The 24,991-nt window shown below is 43.9% G+C and overlaps 1 protein-coding gene across 4 annotated transcripts; it reads left to right on the top strand.

Annotated features, from left to right (window-relative positions):
- Positions 1-355: 355 nt before the first annotated feature.
- Positions 356-24,991, top strand: PRPSAP1 (phosphoribosyl pyrophosphate synthetase associated protein 1). Of its 4 annotated transcripts, none has more exons than XM_069752081.1 (11): positions 356-459; positions 10,352-10,455; positions 12,351-12,403; positions 12,481-12,547; positions 13,057-13,229; positions 15,372-15,487; positions 15,588-15,643; positions 16,288-16,433; positions 22,969-23,039; positions 23,129-23,275; positions 23,655-24,991. In XM_069752081.1, the coding sequence occupies exons 2-11, from the start codon at positions 10,373-10,375 to the stop codon at positions 23,811-23,813; spliced, it is 1,071 nt and encodes a 356-aa protein (XP_069608182.1). In that variant the 5' UTR covers positions 356-459; positions 10,352-10,372; the 3' UTR covers positions 23,814-24,991. The 4 variants fall into 4 exon arrangements, with proteins under 4 accessions (XP_069608182.1, XP_069608181.1, XP_069608180.1 ...); XM_069752080.1 differs by having other exon boundaries at positions 368-459; positions 10,281-10,455; positions 23,655-23,947; XM_069752079.1 differs by having other exon boundaries at positions 373-459; positions 10,271-10,455; positions 23,655-23,947.

Genomic DNA, 24,991 nt, shown 5'->3' with positions numbered 1-24,991 from the left:
GCTGTTATACCTGCTGCGGGACTGGGATCTACCACTGACCAGATGGCGGGAATATCCACTATTAGGGTGCGTCACCCAGTTGTAATGTAGGTTACCTGGTTAGGGGCCACTCAGAAGTTTTGCCCCCTGAACCAAAACCCTAGCTAGGCCTCTGCTTTAATGCATACAATTCAGCATGGTCTGTGTCCCAGGAGAACTAGAACTCCCAGCCATGGCTGACTCTGCCTGCTCTGCAGTGTGCCCGACCTGCCCTGCGCGACCTCACACCGACCACTATACCATTCCCTCTATGCAGCACAGCACACTCCAGAACAGACCGCAGCACCCCTCCCCTGCCTCACGTGACCGGCCACATGACCGTGACATCATCACAGGTCCTGTAGTCGCTCTGCTCCGGCATCTGCTCGGGTTATAGCGAAGTTTGTGCAGCCAAACAAGAGCCTTGTGCCCGGGACTCCGGTACGTACCGCCCCTGCCGCGCTGGGCGCCCCCTCCCGCGCACACGGGCCCCCAGTCACATGACGTGCGCCCCCTCATAGTGTCCGGGATGCCGCTGTCACACACGGCTCCTCGGGCACAGTGCTCGGGCACAGTGCGGTGTCATGTCTGCAGTGCAGATGTGGAGTCATCTTCCTACCAGCAGCTGCTCGCCATACAACCCCCAGTAATGGAGCGCTGCTGCTCTATCCAGTGTGTGGGATCTGTACCCGACCAGGACTACAACTCCCAGCATGCTGGCCACTGCCTAGAAGTTCTGTAGCTGACTGGCACCCGTCCTGGATGTGGCGCTCCCCTGACCCCTCTCCTACAGCCACAATACAGGTGTCTAGTAATGGCCGCCAGGGCTGTGTGCCATGGGGATAGAGTGGGTGGTATGAATGCTGAGTACTGGCTTCACCTTGCTGAGTGTTTGTTGCTTTGTGTCAGCGGCAGTCACATTTGTCTTTGATGTTCCAATAGCCGCCACTTCATTCTGCCGCTCACGCCATCTGCTTATCAGGGCAATGGTGAGCGCCTGCCGCCGCAGCACATCAGGCCATTAGTATGGGCTTCTTGTATAGCGCCATTAATTCCACAGACATTATCCCCACTGTCCCCATTGGGGCTCACACTCTACATTCCCTATCAGTATGTGTCTGGAGTGTGGGAGGAAACCCAGGCAAACACCACACCAACTCCTTGCAGATGTTGTCCTTGGTGGGATTAGAACCCAGGACCCCAGTAACAGTGCTACCCACTGAGCCACCCGCAGTTCAAGGCTCTGTTCACCTGTCCAGTTGTCGTCTTTTATTAAAAACCAGACTGGCCCCGTTACTAACACAGAGACATCTGGTTCTGTTCTGTCCATTTTATCAGACACATCTGAGCGCCTCTAGTGTTCTGGCCATGCACAGGGCTTATACACAGGTGACTATCCATTATGCAGTGTTACAAAAACAGATCCAGTTGTTATCCTTTTTTTTGGCTGGATAAAAAAACTTGCACAAACCACCATCACAGCCTAATAAGTGGATCGTGTACTGGAATATTTTATTTCCATTTTTTTGTTATCCAAAAACAGGACACAGCCTAATGGATATATAAAAAATCTGGCATAGTCTTTCTTCCATAGCCTGTGTACACACCAAAACATCCAAAAATACCCCTGGGACTCTTAGCCATGACTTCAGCAAAACACATTCTCTTCTGATCAGCATTCTGGGCACGTAGAGTTCTTTTTTTCTTCCAATTCGTAGGTTTCCTCTATAATTCCACTGCCCCACAGAACCAAAAGGGATTCATCATTAGATGATACTGCTAGTTTTGATATGACCATTCGTCTATCTAATGCAACTATTAAGCTCGGGGTGACATGTCCTGCTCCGTACAGCATTCGTAACATGTAGACAGGGCCAGTTATAGACTAAGTGGGGCCCAAATTCCTCACACATTGCTCCATTACACAGAAACATTTCACTTTTATTTACATGTGCTGAGTTCAGGCTGATAAACGAGTGTGATCGACAGTATTGGTCATTCGACTTGTTTCCCAGCCTGTTTACACCGGTCGAGGGCCAATCACTCGATGAATATGCAGCATTTTGTTTGTTTAGTATAATGCACCCCATAGTCCTCCATATATTATAATGCACCCCATAGTCCTACACATAGTATAATGCACCCAATTGTCCTCCACATATTAAATAATATAATGCACCCCCCCATAGTATAGCCCTTCATATAATATAATACTCCCCATAGTTCTCGATGCAGTATAACGCTCCATATAGTATAATACACACCCCATACTGCTCCCTATAGTATAATACACACCCCATAGTTCTCCATATAGTATAATACACCCCCATAGTGCTCCATATAGTATAATACACACCCCATAGTCCTCCATGCAGTATAATACACTCCCATTAGTCCTCCATGCAGTATAATACACTCCCCATAGTCCACCATATAGTATAATACACTCCCCATAGTCCACCATATAGTATAATACACTCCCCATAGTCCTCAATATAGTATAATACACTCCCCATAGTTCTCATTATAGTATTATACACTCCCCACAGTTCTCCATATAGTATAATACACTCCACATAGTTCTTCATATAGTATAATACACTCCACATAGTTCTCCATATAGTATAATACACTCCCAATAGCCCTCCATGCAGTATAATACACTCCCCATAGTCCACCATATAGTATAATACACTCCCCATAGTTCTCCATATAGTATAATACACTCCCCATAGTCCTCCATATAGTATAATACACCCCCATAGTTCTCCACATAGTATAATGCACTCCCCATAGTCCTCCACATAGTATAATACACTCCCCATAGTCCTCCATATAGTATAATACACTTCCCATAGTCCTCCATATAGTATAATACACTCCCCATAGTCCACCGTATAGTATAATACACTCCCCATAGTCCACCGTATAGTATAATACACTCCCCATAGTCCACCATATAGTATAATACACTCCCCATAGTCCACCATATAGTATAGTACACTCCCCATAGTTCTCAATATAGTATAATACACACCCCACCGTTTTCCATATGGTATAATACACTCCACATGGTTCTCCATATAGTATAATACACTCCACATGGTAATCCATATGGTATAATACACTCCACATGGTTCTCCATATAGTATAATACACTCCACATAGTTCTCCATATAGTATAATACACTCCCCATAGTTCTCTATATAATATAATACACTCCCCATAGTCCTCCATGCAGTACAATACACCCCCCAGAGTTTTCCATATAGTATAATACACTCCCCATAATCCTCCATACAGTATAATACACTCCCCATAATCCTCCATATAGTATAATACACTCCCCATTGTCCTCCATATAGTATAATACACTCCCCATAATCCTCCATATAGTATAATACACTTCCCATAGTCCTCAGTATAGTATAATGCATCCAATAGTCCTCCATATTGTATAATGCACTTCCCATAGTTCTTCATATAGTATAATACACTCCCCATAGTCCTCCATATAGTGTAATACACTCCCCATAGTCCTCCATCTAGTGTAATACACTCCCCATAGTCCTCCATATAGTGTAATGCACTCCCCATAGTCCTCCATATAGTGTAATGCACTCCGCATAGTCCTCCACATAGTGTAATGCACTCCCCATAGTCCTTCACATAGTATAATGCACTCCCCATAGTCCTCCACATAGTATAATGCACTCCCCATAGTCCTCCATATAGTATAATGCACTCCCCATAGTCCTCCATATAGTATAATGCACTCCCCATAGTCCTCCATATAGTATAATGCACTCCCCATAGTCCTCCATATAGTATAATGCACTCCCCATAGTCCTCCATATAGTATTATGCACTCCCCATAGTCCTCCATATAGTATTATGCACTCCCCATAGTCCTCCATATAGTATAATACACTCCCAATAGCCCTCCATGCAGTATAATACACTCCCCACAGTCCTCCATATAGTATAATGCACCCCCCCACAGTCTTCCATATAGTACATTGTATAATGCCCTTCCCATCGTCCTTGATAGAGTATAGCGCAGCCCCCATATAGTATAACGTAGCCTCAAATAATATAATGCACACCCCACATTACTCCAGTATTATGGCCACCACATACTCACTGATTTAAAAATAAATACATACTCACCTCTCCTCAGTCTCTGCAGCGCATTTACTCAGCAGCACCACTGCTCGACACAGCGTGGTGCATGATGAAGTGATGTCATCGCGCCCACTGCATCAGACGCAGAGGTGGAATGATGGGAGAAAGAAGGCCCACTGACGCTATCTCCTCCATCATTGATTTCAGCTGTATCGGCATCTATGATGCCGATACAGCTGCATGCGCAATGCGGGGGGTGGAGGCGGTGCTGGAATTGCGCCTCCCTGACTCACAAACCCGATAGCGCCCGCATGGTGGGCCACTATTAGCGGCACGTCACTGGCTGGGGCTCCTAGGTGAATGGGGGCCCTAGGAAAATGCCTAGTTTGCCTGCCCCTATCGAAGGCCCTGTGTGTAACTACTACTTCTGCGCCCTCCATAGCTGTGTCCTCTGGAAGATCCAGAGTTGTGCTCAGGTTTGCCTGTCCCTAACGTCGGCCCTGCTTGTAGAGGGAAGGATGCAGGGCAAAATTCTAACGTTACAAAATGGCCCACATTTCTGCAGATGGTTGTCGGTTCTTTAGGCCAAAATTCTGGTACATTGCTTTTTATACAAATTTACTAAACTTTTAACTGTGTGCAGCACACTTCCTTTGTTTGACTCAAATGTGGTGTGGCTAAGACTTAAAGGGGTTGTCCGATCCAAACTGATAAGTCTGCCAGTCCCTCTGTGTGACTTCAAACTTATGAATCCCCCCAGTGCACGCACTGTGATCTGCGAGGATTCGCTGGTTTCTGAGACGGGAACAGTGGGGTATGTATGTGTTATACGTACTCGCGGCCAGTTGGACTGCCGTTTCTCTAGTTGGGATGCGGCCTTGCTCCACACAAATGCGCCCACAAGAAGGGCCCTGCCATGAGTACGTGTAACGCATACATACCCTCCACTCCCAGCTCAGAAACCAGCAAATCTGTGCACTGGGGGATTCATAAGTCTGTGGTCACATAGAATGACTGCAGACTTATCGATTTGGGCCGGACAACGCCTTTAATTTGCAACATATTTAATCTCAGTGTGGGTCAGTTTTCTACTAAAAGTGTGTCACTGCCAATAATCCAGTTGGATATAGATTGAGATCTGCTAATTACGGCTGAAACTAGTAGAACAACCACTCCCTGTGTGAATTGTGGCCAACTCTTGGAAACAAAACAATAAAAATCTGCCTTGGAGCTAAGAGGGTGAAGTTTTCTATCTGCCGAATACACAGTGCTATATATATATAAACATGCTGATGTAATGTAACCCATGATGTTTACAGTCAACCTTGTTATCTCACCACTTCTTTCTCAGTATGTGAGAACAGTCCACTCATCTTCTCTCCAAAAGAGGCACTCCTCTAGAACACCCATCTCCTCAATGGTCCTCACTTTTGGAGCCCCTGATGAAGCCTCAAAAGGCGAAACAGCTCAGAGATAGGAAGCAATTGACCACGGCTTTTTAATTGGCGTTGGTTTTTCAATAACATTTTGAAAGTAACTATAATATTAAAACAGGGCAGTGATTGTCCTTTTGGAAGCTACCCAGTGTTGATTTTCTGCTACCTTGTAGTCCAGTATGTTCTAATGAGCCTTTGTAGTGGTGTATAAAGATCCAGAGGCGGCATAAAGTGGCAGGGTCAGCACTACCCAGGGACTTTTTGAGGAGAGCCACATTTTAGACAGAAGATGAGTGGACTGTTATCACACACTGAGAAAGCAAACACTGGGATGACAACCTTTGGTACACGAAGGCCTGTCAATCTACGGGGTTAGGCTACGTTCACATGTCCAGTACTAAGCATCAGAATGGACCCAGCAGCAATTCATTGGCAACAAAATAAAGTTGTGCAGACACAACATTTTTAAAAATCCGATTTCAGCTGGATCCATTTTTTTTGAAAGTCTGTGGAAAATGAATCCGTTAACCATCCGTTGTCTTCCATTTCAAACGGATTCGGTAAGCTAAAACAGATTCTTTTCAAATGAAAGAAAAACTGATGGCGAATTAACCGATCGGTTTTCCATAGACTTCAGTGTTGAAAAAAAAAAAAAAACAGATCAGGCTGAAATAACGTTTTTTTTTTTTTTTTAAAGTTGTGTCTGCACAACTTTTCTGCCCTCTCTGCCAAGTGGACTGTGGAGACCTGGGTGTCGTAACCAGTGCCTTCCCCCCTCCCATCAATCCCGTAATGAAACACACACAGTCCTAGGTGGGTTGAACAGGTCGGTCACAGTTTATTAATTAAATAATCGGAGAAAGGGCAATTACATATCGTAACGAGCGGCTCGCGCCGAGCTCCTGTCCGTGATCGACAGGGGAATTGGCCCAACGAGCGGTTACGTCCTTTGCCCTCCTCCGCTTTTTCCGCTGTGACTTAATAAAGGTTACCAGGGGTTAGTTCTATCAACCTGCGTAAAAATTATTATTTTTTTTTTTTTTAAATCTTACAACATAATTCACACATTTACATTCTCCTGCGGGTTAGTTTAATCATTAGCCTTTAAAAGGGAGGGTGGGTGGGTGGGACAAAAGCTTCCAGGTGTCCTGCCGAGAGTGAGAGAAAGTTCCTGGCCGGACACCTGGATTTAACCCCTGTAGGAGTGGCCGTAGGACCCCTCCCATCTAGTGCCCACTGGCCGGCTGCGGGTCTTCCAATTAGTGCATCACTAAGGGGGGAGTGATGCTAGGGGGGAACTGGCATGGACCACCTTTACATGCAGCTCTCTATAAGTGCTCCCCAGTCAGAGACGCGTACCTTATTCAGTACCGCGTCTGCCAGACTGTGGAGACCTGGGTGTCGTAACCAGTGCCTTCCCCCCTCCCATCACTCCCGTAATGAAACACACACAGTCCTAGGTGGGTTGAACAGGTCGGTCACAGTTTATTCATTAAATAATCGGAGAAAGGGCAATTACATATCGTAACGAGCGGCTCGCGCCGAGCTCCTGTCAAAAAAAAAACAGATCAGGCTGAAATAACGTTTTTTTTTTTTTAAGTTGTGTCTGCACAACTTTTCTGCCCTCTCTGCCAAGTGTTCATGTGTTCTTTATGAGAGAGCTGCTCCCAGACTCCTTTTGGCATTGATTTGTCTCTCCAAGAACGAAAAGGATCAGCAGTCCAAAATCTACCATGCCAGATCCTTATCTACCCCAGCATTATCTGTTGGGAGACCTCCATATACATTAGGTTGTCCTGCCAATATAGGCGGGTTCAGACGCCACTCTTTGGTGTATGGGGGGCTTATATACGTGCACCCACTGCCCATGGAAGATGCATTTGGCTGATAGGAAAGCGGAGTCCATCTTGCTCCAAGGCAGACATGTTTGCATTCTATAAAGATGCGCCCGTGATGCACCATATGGCGCTGTAATCAGACTGCCTGGACGAGTGTAACTATCCCACAAAAATGTACAATTTATGTAGAAATGTATGAATGTAGAATTACCTTACTGAGTCTAAAGATGCCCGCATACTTTTTAATACCTCCCAGCTGTACATAATCACGCACTCCCCAGTGTGTATAGGAATAGGGATATTCCTAGAATAGAAAGTGATTCCCTATCCATAGGGACGCCACCAAGTACCTGGATCCTCACAGTAGGGCTCTGAAGAGTAAAAGTGCCCATACTGGATCTCCACTCCATTTATTGACTATGGGACAACTGGAAATGGTTAAGTGTTGTATCCTGTGTACACGTGATGGTGTTCGAACTGGACGCTAAGGGCATGTGCCCATGTTGTCTGCTCAGTCTCGACAATTATAAGGCTGCCGTCACACTATCAGTATTTGGTCAGTATTTTACATCAGTATTTGTAAGCCAAAACCAGGAGTGGGTGATAAATCCAGAAGTGGTGCATATGTTTCTATTATACTTTTCCTCTAATTGTTCCACTCCTGGTTTTGGCTTACAAATACTGATGTAAAATACTGACCAAATACTGAGCGTGTGACGGCAGCCTAACAGCGGATACCACAGAAGATCACCCTACTAGTCTCAGGTGTTTCCAGCGACACCCCTCCTGTCTCCCTAGCCAGGTGCTCACTTCTCCGCTAACCAAGGTAAAGACCTGATCTAAAGGAAGACAACATGTCTCCTGCGCTGTCATGTAATCCACCGCTGCTGCCAACAATAGCAGTGGAGTCTTCTGAAATCACTGAGCTCCCAGCTATGTCAGGACATGTAAATTCCCATCACTCTCATTTCACATGGTCACACATGAATGGAGGCATTTCAATTCACGGATACAGGAGAGGAACTTATTTGATAGCACCAACATAGCAGATAATAGACAGAGTAACGCCGGAAGATTACGTTTCCACATTGTGTCTGCAGCTCTAATTGTCCTCTGCAGATAGAGGTCCTTCTCCTGCAGCACATCTCATCACTGCCATAGATGATGTTCTTGTAGGCCTTCCCATGTATGTATATATATATTATGGATTTAGTAATGTCTCACTATCAACCAACGACCCATAAAGCTGCGAGAATGGGCTGGAGCAGTGGATAAATCTATGGAGAATACCTCTAACACTCTGCTCAGGCTCTCACCAGGACACGGAGTGAGGTTAGGACCATTATATCAAATGGACAAAAAATTCAAGGTGAAAGATTACTAAAAAAAGTGTTGACTAGATCTGACCTATCCTTAGGGTAAGTAATCAGTATCTGATTAGTGCGGGCCCAATACCAGGGCACCCTACCGAACAGCAGATACCTAGTGCCAGAAGTTCAGTGATGGAGTCAGAACACCACAGTTCCTTACGCTCAGTGGTGGCCATTCCAAGGTACTGCAGCTCAGCTCCCATTCACTTCAATGAACTAGTTTACACACCAGTCTTAAGGAGGTTGTCCACTACTTTAACACTGATGGCCTATCCTTAGGATAGGTCATCAATGTCTGACCGGTGGGGTCACTCTTGTTTGTGCTAGGTCTCACGTGATGTTATGTCACATGAGCCCTGCAGCCAATCAGTGACCGCTAATGGGCTGCTTCACTCATTTCCTTCAGACGAAACTGACATCCCTAAGAGGTGAGGACTGCTAATTCCTGACTTCCTCCTGATGTCAGTTACAGCCAATGTTAGTTTGAGGAAGCGGGTCCTTAGTAGTCTCTGGCTGCAGGTCTCCCTTGACATAACACCATGCGAGCCCCTAGAGACGTGGCGCCAGAGGGGAGTACAGGCTGATTGTATTTTATGTGGAGGAGTATAATAATTGAGAAGAGGATGTCTGAGTGGCGGACAACCCGTTCATGTCTTTTGATAATGTGAAGAATTGGAGGGATGTAATGGTTATCCTTACCCTGGCCCAGTATAGTCGGTGGGTTCACTTTGCTGAACACAAGGGCTACTTTAGCATGTGCTGACTGGCTGCAGCAGTGACAATGGATTGTGAAGGATTGTAGGTATATTCTGTAGATGTGGATTGCTGCGAGGGGTATCTTTGAGTCTACAGCTATGAGTAGCTGGGGGCAGGAGGAGGCGAGTGGTGTAATTACAGAACTGAGCATTTCCGGGAGTACCAGGGACAGAAGTGACATATCCATTACATGCTGAGATGTGCTGCTGGGGAACACTGCAGGAATGTGCACTATAGAGCGGGACACTGTGTATTCCAGGAGACCGGCAGTCCGCTCACCAACTCCTGTACTATTGAATTTCTATTAATATTGCACTAGGACAGGACTCTTTACCATGTCTATAGGGTTATCTAGTATCGGAAATTGTGCCGCATGCGCTAATGGAAATGTATAGTGGCTTCCCTGTCCTCCCGGCACTAGTGATCGGGTGGGATGAGTGCCAGGACTCGCTCTGGAACTCCACAGTGCCTTATTAATTCACGTGGCCCATTATACTCAGCCTCTGGCTGCCCAGCAGGGAGCCCATATACTAATATCATATTAGTCTAGCGAGGTCATCCCTATAAACCCTTGCTGAGAATGTTTGATATAAAGTCCATGCCGTAACTGCTGTGCATCCTCCCCTTGTATCGCAGTCATATGTCTGTTCATGTAGGGCTGTTCTGTGCCTTGTGCTTGTACATGTTGGGCTGCCATGCTTTCTGTTGATGAGGGAGCCGTGTCAGTGTATTTCAGGTGTCATCGTCATGCCAAGACGGATGCAAATGCCTCACAAGTCTGTTTTCTCTTGCTCCCGGCCCCCAAAGTGGCTGAATGGTCCCTGTACTATGAACTCAGCCAAAAGCGGTTACCGGGTGTTCTCTGCCAACTCCAGTCCTGCCTGCGTGGAACTGGCCAAGAGGATCACAGAGTAAGTGTGGGTCTGCTTGTTCTTAAAGGAAATCTGTCACCAGGTTTGTGCTACCTAATCTGAGAGAGGCACATTGTAGAGACTGAGATCATGTGATATGTCACTTACTGGGCTGCTTGGTGCAGCTTTGATAATCACAGTTTTATTAGCAGGATATTATTATTAGCGGACTAGTAAACCTGCTGTCATATAGTCCACCATACTTATAAGCTCTGTATAACCCCACCATTGATTGACAGCTTTCTGCCTATGCACAGTGTACACAGTAAGCTGCCAATCCGTGATGTGGGCGGGGTTCTAAAAAGCTCATCCTTCAGAAAACTGGTAGATCTGTAGCAGAGAAAACAGTGATTTTATCAAAACTGCAGCAAGCAGCCCAGTAAAGGATATATCGCTGGAATTAGTGTTTCTACCCCTACATTATGCTGTTCTCAGCTGGGTTAGCAAAAACTTGCTTACAGATTCTATTAAGTGCCATGTAGTATGCCCAAAATGGTACCACTGGGTGCCTTATTATATTTCTTGCACCTGCCAAGTCCATTGTGGTTTGTGCATCCTTTCCCTAGTATTGGCCACATTCAGAATCACTGTGGCACTTCTTTTCTCTGTAGTTTCCATTTGACATCCTATTTTCTCCTCAGACCATTCTGTTTCATGTTTCAAAGAATAGTGGGTGCGGCGTGCCAACTAACGTTTCCAGACTTCTGATGGGGTGTTCTCACACGTGCCGTTTTAATGCAGTTTGGGAAGTCATTGTCACAGGTGGATCGTATGGTGAAGGAAATGATATACAAACAAAATGTCCCCACTTTTGAATCCACTTTTAGGCTTGACGGCAAAACATTGTATCAAAAGGGTAATAAGGAGACAATACATGATCAGCCGTAACATGAAAAGCACCGTCAGCTGCAATGAATAACGCTGATGATTCCGTGACAAAGGCTGGAACATAATACTCTTTGAAGTTGATGTGTTGGAAGCATCAAACATTGCAAGACAAAGAATACGAGCTGCCCTAAACAAGGGCCAAATTGTCATGGCTAGATGACTGGGTCATCTCATCACCAAAACAGGAGGTCTTATAGAGTGCTCCAGCTATGCAGTAGTTAGTACCCACCAAAAGTGGTCCATGGAAGGACAGGTGGTGAACTACGTAGTTAGGGGATCCCAGGGGCTCAAGGCTCGTTGATGCAGATGGAAGTGATCCCCTGTCTACCAAAGAAAGCATTCACTATGGGCTCATAAGCTTCAGCACTGGACTATGGAGCAATGTAAGACTATGGCCTGGTCGTGTTTTTTTTTTTTTAATCATGTGAATGGCCAGGTGTACTTGAATGTCTTTTTTTTGAGAAAGAGATGTCACCAGGATGCCATATGGGAAGATGTGTTGACAAAGGCTGGGTTATGTTCTGGGGAACCTTGGGTCCTGATCTTTGACATGTATCTCCTACTTACCCATTCTTGTAAACCAAGTGTACTCCTTTATGGCACCAGTGTTCCCTAATAGCAGTTGGGATATTGTCTTGGGCTCCAAAGTCCCTGGATCCTTGTCCACTTGAGAATTTGTGGGACGTTCTTGAAAACACCAGCTTAGATCCATGAAGACTCCATCTCACAGCTTGCAGAACCTTTAGGATCTTGTGCCAACATTAAGACACTTCCAGGAGTCTTGAAAAATCCATGTCTCAATGGGTCAGAGCTCTTTTGTTGGTCCAGTAGTAACATACGCAATGTTTGGAAGGTTGTTTTAATGTTATGGCTGAGGAACTTAAACTGCCCAATCTCTTGTTTTCTCCTAGGATAGGTGTAATGGTGGTGGATAATGTTATTTAATGTGCTGTAACTGTATTCCTGTCTTGTAATTTAATGCATAAAGCCGTTCTTTTCTCTTTTAGGCGGCTGGGAGTAGAGCTTGGAAAAGCCATTGTCTACCAGGAGACTAATGGAGGTGAGATGTCCAGACTGTCACCTTATGCATCAATGTATTAATATTCTTTTCAATTAATGGTGTCCTTGTCTCTTTAGAAACCAGAGTCGAAATTCAGGAATCGGTCCGTGGACAAGATATATTTATCATACAGACAATCCCAAGGTGACTAAATATATCGCCCCTGGGAGGGGGGCGCAGCTGGCATGATTGTAGGAGAAGAAAGCAATAAATGATAATTCTGCCATATAGGACAGCAGATTGTGTGATGGTCCCCTCTGAACCAGCCTAATCTACCACTCTCTTATTATTACTAGCCCATCAGCTGATCGCTGCTATTCCAGGGAGCCATATAATTTGGGTATGAGAAGGGATACACCACACAGAGGAGATGCTCGGCATAAACCTCATTCCTTTGGCATCCGCAGCTGTCGGTGAATAGGGATTAAAGCTAGCATTATCATCTCTGGCCCCGAGAAGGCTTCATGTAATTCAGGCTTGAAGGTCACAGAATTATAGTGGCAGGTGTGCCGACTTTTAACAGGCATGGACCATCAGGCTGGTTAATTTGGGGCTTTGAAGTAAAGAATAATCTATTGTATCTGAGTTATTGTCTTGTAAGTAGCCATTGGACATGCTCTAATAGCTTTTTGTATTGGCAAATACCTTCACAGGGATGTGAACACCGCCGTGATGGAGCTATTGATCATGACATATGCTCTCAAGACATCCTGTGCCAAGAACATCATTGGGGTCATCCCTTACTTTCCTTACAGTAAGCAGAGTAAAATGCGCAAGAGAGGGTCTATCGTATGCAAGCTGCTGGCCTCCATGCTGTCCAATGCTGGTAGGTGGGACACATTACCCATTACTATTGTCGGCATCAGGATTATACTTATTCAAGTCTATGTGATGGGACTTGTGGAAATTCCCAAATACAACCCAATCTCCAGAAAGTTCATAGACAATGTATAGAGTAGCAGAGCACATGCACAACTGCCGCTCCAATCAGAGAGGGCCCCCAATAATGTCAGCAAGTTGTCATCCTACGCTATGGATTGGTTAGAAGTTTACAAATCCTCTAAGCCCTTCGGGCACAGTCAGACAGCCCTTTATATTCGTGCGATGATTGCATTGCAATCCTCGGATTGGCCGTTTTCTCTCTTAATCTGAGTGTTACAGCATGTATTACTATGCAGCTGTCACGCTCAGGTCAGGAGAGCCCATGGGCTGTCTGAGGATTGTGATGCGGTTCTTGCGTGAGTAACATGGCCGTCTGACTGCGCCCTTCCGGTCCGATGTATGGCGCCAACTGAAGAGCTGAGCCCACTCCACACATGCACACATGGCAGATATCAGCCGTTATACAGCCGACATCTGCCTCTTTAACCCGTATTGGAAATGCTGTAAATCTAAAATAAAAAAATGAAACCCCCAGAATTGAAGATATTAGTCCTCTGTCCACCCCCTCCAACCCCCCATCCCCCTAAACTATACCAATAAAAACATCATCTTGCCTCGCAAGAAAATAACCTCACACAGCACCTCTGAAGGAAAAGCTGGGGGAGTGAGAAAATGATGATACAATTCGCTTTTCTTCTTCTTCAATCAACTCCTTCAGTTCTCCTCAGTCCACTCCCGGTATCACCTCATGGTACGGGCCTCTTGGAATGTCTTTCCTCCAGGGATCTTCTGGTTCATGAATGTTATTCCCCTGGGAATCCTTCCTGCCCTTTCCTCCCCTGTGCCACACTTGGGTCTCTTATACCACTTTTTTGGACTCCAGCTATGTACTCTCCCCCTCACAACCTAAAGATGCCACAATCAAAGACCCGTATTGATGAATCTGTGTTCTTTCTCTCCAAAATACTTATAAAGGCTCATCCTGATCAGTGGATCGGGCAGCCGGTATCCGCTGCCTGTGTCCCCCGTGTGCGTCCTGATTAACACGTCAGAAGGTCTTTGACTGACCACAGTTCACCCCTGGCCATAATCAGTAGGAATCTGTAGAAAACACTTATTTTTTGTACATTCAACTAAATACAAAATGGTTTATACAAATATTTTGTATATTTTCTATCTTTGTATCTTGCCATGAAATGTGGAGGCAATAATTAATAAACATTCAATCAAAGATTACAACTCCCTGATTGTCCAGATATACAGTAACTCCCTAAGCTATAAGGATAGGTTCACACTTAAGGTACCGTCACACTAAGCGACGCTGCAGCGATACCGACAACGATCCGGATCGCTGCAGCGTCGCTGTTTGGTCGCTGGAGAGCTGTCACACAGACCGCTCTCCAGCGACCAACTATGCCGAGGTCCCCGGTAACCAGGGTAAACATCGGGTAACTAAGCGCAGGGCCGTGCTTAGTAACCCGATGTTTACCCTGGTTACCATAATACAGTGCTCTCCGCCGAGCATCACGTGGGGGCTTCCCAACAGAGCCCCCATGTCTTTTCTATTTTTGCATGTCTGAAAACAGAATTCCTGTCCAGGTATAGGGGGCGCATAGTGACTCCTTGGCTGAACTGAAGTACAAGTAGTTCCTGATGGAATACGCTTTTTCGGGGATTCCAGTGGAAAGTCCATATAAGTGGGGAACCTAGCCCAACTTGTTTAGGTATTTACTGTATACTTGGACAATCAGGGCATTGTATTTTGTGACGATAAGCATTGTAGATTAGTTGCCTCTTATGTTACCCACCTTGCCCTACATGTAGTCTTATTGGAAGAGCAGGGGGAGAACAAGATCCTTTCAGTCATGTCTGGTGGCAGCTTATCTCAGAGAGAACAAAAGGATCAGCAATCCAAAGATGGAAATGTCCAATCTATAGCTTTCTTGACAATCAATTGCCCGGCCTGCCATACACATTAGACTGTTCCACTTGTTATCAGTGGCTTCAGCCAACATTAGCCTAAGGTGTATGAGGGGGCTTTAAAATTCCATTGTGTTTTACTATATTCTATCATTTGTCCCTCAAGGACTGACACACATCATTACAATGGACTTGCATCAAAAAGAAATCCAGGGTTTCTTCAACTTTCCAGTGGACAACCTCCGAGCATCTCCTTTCCTGCTACAGTATATCCAAGAGGAGGTGAGCAGTAGACATACCCCCATTCAGGCCTTTCCTCCAGTTACCTTCGCAATGGTCAGGTACTCGGTCACTGTCATCTGTATGATTCCTTACTTTTCAGGTTCAAGATTACAGAAATGCAGTCATAGTTGCAAAGTCCCCAGATGCTGCAAAGAGGTAAAAGCAAGCTAGCTCCAATATTAGAAATTCTGGTGATTGCGGGGATTGAATCTCTGTTGCTTGTGAAAAGTGATCTGCATGATCAGGGCATGTGTGCAGCCCTCCACGTAAGCTTCCATGATTATATTCTATGCAGGCATATACAGCACTGACCAAGGTGGGGAGGCATCACCCCCTACATTATTGCAATATATTCTCAGGCAATAATGAGACTGCAGCGTTCTACCAGGATAGATGAAAAACGCTGATGTTACATGAGCTTGTGATGAAGCTAGTGAGGGGCGAAACAAGAGTATGAAATACTTTCCTTCTAAGGAAGGCAGAAACCAAAGGACACCGAGTCACTTGGTCGTAGAATATATTTCCCTCCATGTCAAGAACATGGAGTCCTTTGGGTTCAGACAGAAATGGCAAAAAGAATTGGTATTTTCTATTAGAGCCAAATTACAAGATTATTAATATGACAGCTACTGCTTGTAAAGCATTTTCTTTTCCCCAGAACACCCCTGTAAGGTAATAATCCTGCACTGCCACCAAACGTTTAGACCACTGCTTGATTTAGATCACAAGGGGACGTTGCTATTATTTCCTGTTTTCTAAGTCTTTTTCCACATTCTGACCATCTTGTGCCATCTACTAAGGGCACAGTCCTATGCCGAGCGTCTGCGTCTGGGACTTGCCGTCATCCATGGAGAGCCACAATGCTCAGAACATGACATGGCAGATGGACGGCACTCTCCACCCACTGTGAAGAACACTACAGTGCACCCTGGGCTGGAGATCCCCTGTAAGTGTTTCTATCTCACTGCCTATAATGGTGTTGTATGATTTATGGTGATTTAAAGTCTTATTAAGTTACGGCTGCAGCCAAGTCCTGTATTCCCATCCCCCATGGGTCACTTACTGAATGCTGACATTATAGGGAGAGTTCTAGTTGATCTCTAATAATCAATATCTTATTAATCTTGATTTTGTATTCTGTTACTGACCAAGTGGCATCCAGATATGCAAAAATGGAAGGGTTTCATTACATGTCCTACACGCATTCATTCTTTCGGTCATTGCTTAAAATAAAAGACTCTTAGGCAGGTTCTCTGTGGGGTACAGTTAGCCATACACTTTAGGTGTCACTCGTTCATCTGACAGGTTTTCTTTCTCGCTCCACCCATACAAATGCACACCCCAATCAGCCGAGTGTGCATGTATTCTCAATAGGGAGTGGGGCGTAAACTACTGCCAAACACCTCGGGTGGAGGCTTGCCTTCTTTAAAGGGAATCTGTTACCAGGTTTTTGCCACCTAATCTGAGAGCACCATAATGTAGAGACAGAGACACTGATTCCATTGATATATCACTTACTGGGCTGCTTGCTGTTGTTTTGATAATCTTTTGCTGATAAAATAGTGATTTTATCACTAGAGGACTAGTAAACCTGCTGCCAAGTAGTCCTCCATATTCATGAGCTATTTATAACACCACCCCCATTGTTGGCATCAGTGTTGTGAGCATTCAGAGAACTGGTAGACCTGCCCCAGATAAAAATGTGATTTTATCAAAACTGCAGCAAGCAACCCAGTAAGTGACACATTGCTGGAATCAGGGTCTCTGCCCCTACATTATCAACTCGGGCATGCTACAATTTTTTCCTTGAACTGTCTCAGTCTAAAGGAACAAAAAATGGACATGTGCAAGGCCCCATAGAATAACATGGGGACGGGTGTTATCTGTCAAAACGATAGACAAAAATTGGACAAGTGTTGTGTGCACAAGCCATTATGATTGAATCAAGTTTTATTAGGAAACAAATCTAGCAATAATTAGCAATATTGTGCATACATGTTATGACAAACGAATGGAGATCATTGCTTTGCAGTGGTCTAATAGCCCAAAGTACAGTATATAAGGCACATGTATAAAGTCGCCTAAAACTGGGGTAAAGAATATAAGAATGGCACATTAATGATGGCAACGAAGCAATATTTTCAAGTAGTAAGAGGGAGATAGCGGTCTTAAGACTTTTAGATTAAGATCTGGCCTTATTTCCGATTTAAGAAGGGAACGTTCCTTGCCACAGGCATTGTTCGATAGGTCCTATTCATAGCATGCTAAATCTAGTAGGGCGAGTACAGAAAGTGATAAGTCTTCTTGAGAAGGGGAGGGATGAGTGAAGGCCGGGGTCAGGGTGGTGGAGATGGAGAACGAATGTGATGAGATCTGTAAATGAGGCAGTGGAATGTCTTTTGACACAGAAGTGGAATGTGGCTTGGTGACTTCCTAGAACTTAATGGTGTCTGCTCTCTAAGAAAAGAGATGAGAAGAGCCGGAGCTGGCAGCAAATGTCAGAGTACGCCTGGATGGTTCGAGATTGGTCACATTCACATTACTGCTTTTGTTATAGGGACACCCTTTAAACACTTTCCTCGCCGATATACTATTACGTCATACTAAGCGGAGCATTTTCAAAATTGGCTTCATAGTATATTGCAGTAATGGAGCCCTACATTCAGTCGTAGAGGGGCCTTTCTCTTTTAAAGGTTGGTGCCATTGGGACAACCTCTGACCGTATGTTTTATTCTTGTGTCTGGACCATTATAGAGGGGCATCCCCCCTCACATAGAAGCTCTCTTTTTGGTGGACTGGGGTTTGCCATACAATACATTTGAGCTGCCATATACACTACTGTGCAACAGTTTTAGGCAGGTGCGGAAAAAATATGCTGCCAAATGCAAACTGAATGAACAAACATATCTAGATTGAATCAATATTTGGTTGACCACCTTTTGCCTTCATCAGTTCTTCTAGGTACACTTGTACACAGGTTTTGAAGGAATTCAGTAGAAAGGTTGTTCCAGACATCTTCGAGAACTAACCACAGATCTTCTGTGGATGTCCCTCGTACAAATTCTTCTCTCTCTTCTTGTAATTTCAAATAGACTCGATGATGTTGAGATCAGGTCTCTTTGAGGACCATATCAAGACTCCTTGTTCCATTTTCTGCTGAAGAGATTTCTTACTGATATTGGCTGTATGTTTGAGGTTGTGGCCATGCTACAGAATGGATTTGGAGCCTCCATGATGGTATTGCATGTGGATAAGTATCTACCTGTTTTTCTCTGCATTAAGTACAACAAGAAATGGGAAACCTTGAGGACTATATATGCAGTGGTTGGCCAAGGAAACCTAGTGCAGCAGATGAAAAACACATTATGTTTACTTTCCTTAAAAAAAAAAAAAAAGATGTCCAGCAGTGCCATCAACTCAGAACTGGCAGGAACCAATCAGACCCAGTTGCACTAATTTACTGTTAGGAACATTCTGGGCATAAGTGATCTTCATGGAAGAATTGTGGCAACAAGCCATACTTTCTACATGGAAACAAGGCCAAGTAATTCAACTATGCATGATCCAATCGGAACTGGCGTGGAGAAATTTGGCAGCAGGTGCTCTTGACTGATGAGCCAATATGTGAACTGAAGGCAGTTAGTTTGCCGAAGGGCTAGCAAGTGGTACAATAATGAGTATTGGCAGGGAACAGTGAAGCATGATAGAGGATTCTTGCAAATTTGTGGCTGCGTAATTGCAAATGGATTTGGGGATTTGGTCAGGATTAATGATGCCCTCAATGGTGAGAAATGCAAGGAGATCCTAATCCATCATGCAATACTATCAGAGAGAATTGATGCTGCTTTCAAGGCAAACGGCGATGACACCAAATACTGATTTTATTCCGATTACTCTTTTTTTTCATACACTTTAAATAAGCTTTATTTGCGGTTCCAAACAGACATTGTGGCAGACCGCCGTTTCGCATGTAAGTCACGCTTCCTCAGAGGAATCTGTTTGATACCGCAGACAAAGCTTATTTTAACGCACAGTGGTGAGTGCCCTATTTTCTCCTTACATTACTCTTTAAAATATTGTTAATTAGTTTCCATCAGAAAGACAAAAGTCCAGCTATGGAAAGGGTAGTATAGGATTCCTTAAAATTTGCTATGAAAATGCTGATCACTTCTGGTCTTTCTTTAGAATCCTGAAAGTGTACTTGTAGTTAGTCATTGTTGATTCTTGACATGGACATTTTGTATAAAAGCTTACTTAAAGTGTATAATATAAGGTGTTAATGGCTTTTCCTCATTGATGGACAGATTTACTATAATTGCTCCTTTCCGCAGGGGTTACCTTACCCTACGTCTTTGTGCAGCCATTGCTTACTTGCTTCCTATGCTTTTGATATTAGGCAAACGGCAGCCCCTGTATCCAGGCATTGAACTGCCAAGTATGGAAAACCTTTTGCTGTGTGTATGCTTGGTGCCTGTTCTGTGTGGGACTTGCCGTGCTTCATTTCTCACTGTGTGCTCTAACCCACCTCTCACACTAATATAAGTCATCAGCGTGTCAAATACTGAGCTGTTAAAAAGCCTATTATAGTGCCAGGCTATGGCAGTGCTGGCCTGACCAAAGATGTACATCAATCACATAGATTTCTCTTTTTTTTTTTTTTTTTGCACTGCAATGTAAGAATTAAAAAAATAATTAAACAGTCCAAATGATAAAAGCACCCAAAAATGAAGAAGCGAACGGTTCAATGTTTAAAAAGGAAAAAGCATATAGTCTGAATGTAAAAAGAACAGTTGGCCGGTCCTATTTTTTGTTGTTTATTTTTCTCCATTCGGACAATCCAATTTTTCTTATTTTATAATTGGACCATTTACCGTATATATTTTTTGAAATATTTTCCATTTTTAAAATTACAAAAAGGAGAATGGGCCAATACAAAAGTTTGGGCACCCTGCATGGTTTGCACCTAGTAACACCCACTTTTGAAAGTATCACAGCTTGTAAATGCTTTTTGTAGCCAGACAAAAGTCTTTCAATTCTTCTTCAAGGGATTTTCATCCATTCTTTCTTGGAAAATTCTTCCAGTTCTGTGAACTTTCTGGGTCGTCTTGCATGTACTGCTATTTTAAGGTCTAGCCACAAGTTTTCAATGATGTTCAGATCAGGCGACTGTGAGGGCCATTGTAAAACCTTCAGCTTGCACCTTCTGAGGTAGTCTATTGTGGATTTTGACCTGTGTTTAGGATCATTAGCCATTTGTAGAAGCCATCCTCTTTTCACCTTCTGCTTTTTTACAGATAGTGTTATGTTTGCATCAAGAATTTGTTGAAATTACATTGAATCCATTCTTCCCTCTACACATGAAATGTTCCCCGTGCTATTGGCTGCAACACAACCCCAAAGCATGATTGATCCACCTCCATGCTTAATGGTTGGCTAGATGTTCTTTTACTGAAATTCTGTGCCCTTTTTTCTCCACACATACCTTTGATCATTGTGGTCAAAGAGTTTTATTTTAACCTCATCGCTCCACAAGACTTGTGTCTAAAATGTATCATACTTGTTTAGACAATCTTTTGCATACATCTGACGCAACTCCAGAGTCTGCTAAATCTTTCTGAATGTCTTTTGCATTCAAGCGAGGGTTCTGATTTGGCTCTCTAGCAATCCTGTAAGCAGTTCTCACTGAAATTTATCTTGGTCTTCCAGACCTTATCTTGACCTCCACTGTTCCTAGTAACTGTCATTCATTAATTACATTTCGAACTGTGGAAAGGGCAACTTGAAAACACTTTGCTATCTTTTTATAGCCTTCTCCTGCTTTGTGGGCCTCCATCATTTTCATCTTCAGAGTGCTAGGCAGCTTCTGAGAAGAACCATGGCTGCTGTTTTTTGGCACAATGGTTAGAGGAGGCCTGGTTTTTTATAAAGCTGGGAAATTTGCATCACATGGCCTTTCCTAATGATGATGCTGAACAAGCAATAACCCTAACAGTCTAATTAAGGTCCAAAACCTTGATAAAAGATATCTGAGCACACAAATCTTTAGATCTCAAATGCCCAAACTTTTGCGTTGGCCCATTTCCTTATTTGTAATTTTTAAAATGAAAAAAAGACCATATTATTTTTTTTTTGCCCAAAATACAAAACACATGTGTCATCTTTAACTTTAGACATTTTTGAGATAATTTAATCCACAACTTGCTTAACTGTTCACAATAACAGAGTAATTTTGACCAGGGGTGCACACTGCACAAACTTTTACATGCCACTGTATGTATATATAGTAGGGTTTCACTCTCTCTGGTAGGCGTTAGGCCTAAGGTAGCATTCACAAAGACAATACAGTTTTCATCAAAATACGTACAATTTTATTGCTTTCCACAGGTTGCACAGCACCAAAGCAGACTCATAAACATAAATCGCTAACTAAACAGACCAGACCCTGGCTACTCATACATGGCTGATGTAGCCACAGCTCGGTAAAACAAAATGGCTATTGTCCATAGCAGCCATTGATATTTGCGGTTCTCTGTACATGGTTTGTGCAGACTCTTCTCACAGATTGTGGCCAATCTCTCTCTTCAACTCCCAAGACACATCCAGACTGGTCAGCTTCCCTGAGCTCACTGACTAAGGAGAACAGCTAGACTAGTGATATGCAGGTCTAGCCAGGGGACGTCTTATTTTTTTCCCCATGAACAACAATCCACATTAATTCTTGAACAAAAATCAACATTAATCATGTCATCACACACTGCACTTACATATGTATATACACACACAAATTGACATACACATGTATATGAGCACACACTGCAGATACATAGATACATAAGTGCATACACATGTATATGCACAGATATGGTGCCAACCAGCCTGCCTCCTCGTCAGTTCCTCTAGACTCCCTCAGTAAAAGAACCTTTGGTGACATCGTGGTTACATTCTTAATCTTGGAATCGAAATGATGGGGGTCCCTAAGAGAGTGGAACCCTGCGCAATAGCCCAGTTTTCCCTCCACCCCACCACCGGTTCTCAATGTAACTAGGGCTTATTTTTGCAGTAGGGCTTTTATTTCAAGCATACTCCAAAAATCCTGCAAAATCATTCTAGGGCTTATTTCTGGGGTAGGTCTTATTTTTGAGAAAACCGTATACCGGTCTGAGTTTTACAAAGAAAAAAATCAGAGGCTCATTGTTTAGTCCTATGAGTCTCTACCCAGCAATCCAGTTGATATTGTATGGCTTAATTATATTGGTCACCAGCACTATTTTCCCTGACAAATGCTATCTGTATCTGCATAGACTTACAAGAGTTGGTAGGATTCGGGCACACTAGGAATGCTGATTATTGCTCAGTCCTGCCCCTGCTCAGCATGCGCCTATGGCAGACTTCCTCTAACATTTCTGTTCTCGTTGGCTGGTTTTTGCATGTTCATTGTCTTGTTGCTTTAATTAACAGTTTCCTTCCCTGTCTCAATAAAGTGATGATAGCCAAGGAGAAGCCTCCAATCAGCGTGGTCGGAGATGTGGGTGGACGGATCGCCATCATAGTGGTAAGAATACCTTCCAATTTCTATACTTGGCCATCACATATTTCCGGATAACTTTCTAATCTTAAACCTTTATACGTCCATGACTTCAGGATGACATCATAGATGAAGTAGAGAGCTTTGTGGCTGCCGCTGAGATACTTAAGGAACGTGGAGCGTACAAGATTTTTGTGATGGCCACTCATGGGATCTTGTCTGCAGATGCTCCTAACCTTATTGAAGACTCCTTAATCGATGAGGTCAGTATGTCAATTATTATACCAGGCTGCAAGAAGTGGCCATTGCGTCTATCTCGTGCATGGCACATCCTTGGGATCGGCCATCTATATCTGCTTACCCTTTGACGGTGAGCTGTCTGAGGGGGCTAAGGTGGGCAATAGCGCTTAGTCTGATACTACAGCTTAGCCTTATGAAAGGGAAAGGACTAAGATGTAATAATAGGTTTCACAACTATAAAATGTACCTAGTAATAGGTGACCTCCAGGAAGGCAGGATTTTATATGATCTCCAATCTTACCAATAGACCATTAATATTGCAGCATGTGAAGATCCCTTTTATGAGTGAATTGCAATAAACCTCACCTTTTAAGACTTACTATCTACTCTGTGTTTCCCAAGGTTGTGGTGACAAACACCGTCCCCCATGAGGTCCAGAAACTACAGTGCTCAAAGATCAAAACCGTGGACATCAGTCTTATTCTGTCAGAAGCGATCCGCCGGATCCACAATGGAGAGTCCATGTCCTACCTCTTCCGCAACATTGCAATGGATGATTGAAGGGTTGGGCCCACCTTATCAGTCAAGTGCTGGATATGTGCCAGTCACAAGTGGGTGGAGCTCCACGTGCAGAGAAGGGTAGTCACCGACTGGGGAACCCATCCTTTTTTGCATTCACACTACAGGCACTGCCACTTTACTGTTGGGGATGAGGGGGAGCTATCTCCTTTTTTGTGGAGGAGAATGGGGGATACACCTGAATTGGGGGTTTTGGAAGGATAGAAAGGATACATAACTTGGGTTCTGAGATTCCCTTCAGTCCTGCGAGAACTGAATACATTAAAGGGGTTGCCCCACAGTTGACATTTATCACCTGTCCACAAGACAGATGATTAATATGATCGTAGGGGTACTCCAGTAACTGGTGGAGTCCCATCAATCAGACATTTATCATCTATCCTATGAATAGGCAATAGATTTCAATCATGGAAAAATTCCTTTAACCCTTCTGTTTCCTTTTGGATGCAGATGTTCTGAGCCTTTCAACAACAAAGATGGTGGTCTTATTGAGCGATACTGAAACAGAAGCAGAAGTATTCCTGAGCAATACAGACTGGCACCACAGATAGTGGAGGCTACATATGTGTGTCAGCGTATGCTTTATAATCCACAGACACCATCTGCAAATCGATATTCCATGCATTCAACATACATAAGCCAGTGATTTCTGTAATGATGATGCCCATTGTCCAGCCACAGGATGGCATTGCCAACTTTGCTGGGCAGTAGGCCGAGAGCGTCTGTGGTCACAGTGGAGCCCTAGCTGTAACCTTAACTGACAGCCTGAGCATGACCTTTGAAACAAACATGCATTCATGTAATTAGCACGTAACGGTCTGCGTATATACCATATCTAAAATCTATGGTGGGTACCTACTCACACATGCATGAATATAGAGCTACACCATCAAAAACAATGTAAATAGTTGAGTGACTAAATATGAACACGGCAAATGTGTAGTTGGCTGCGCTATTAAATCATCAAGAGCTTTAGCTTAATAATAATAATAATAATAATAATAATAATTAATAGAAATAAATGCGGATATCAGGGGCAATTGATGGACAGTTCTTCGGATCACAAGTGATTATCAGATTAAAGAGGATAAAAAAACATTTTAGCCGGAGCTGCAATACCAGATACAGCCACATCCGTATGTGTGGCAGTGTGCATGCAT

This window comes from Ranitomeya imitator, chromosome 2 (assembly GCF_032444005.1).
Source record: "Ranitomeya imitator isolate aRanImi1 chromosome 2, aRanImi1.pri, whole genome shotgun sequence".
NCBI lineage: Eukaryota > Metazoa > Chordata > Amphibia > Anura > Dendrobatidae > Ranitomeya > Ranitomeya imitator.
The sequence above is the reverse complement of the archived record's forward strand: the minus strand, read 5'-3'. Positions and strand labels throughout refer to the sequence as shown.

Coding starts and splice junctions, on each gene's coding strand:
- PRPSAP1 (XM_069752080.1), top strand. CDS start 10,292: ATGCCAAGACGGATGCAAATGCCTCACAAGTCTGTTTTCTCTTGCTCC. Junction 10,456..12,350: donor CTGGCCAAGAGGATCACAGA/GTAAGTGTGGGT, acceptor TTTCTCTTTTAG/GCGGCTGGGAGTAGAGCTTG. Junction 23,040..23,128: donor GACGGATCGCCATCATAGTG/GTAAGAATACCT, acceptor CCATGACTTCAG/GATGACATCATAGATGAAGT.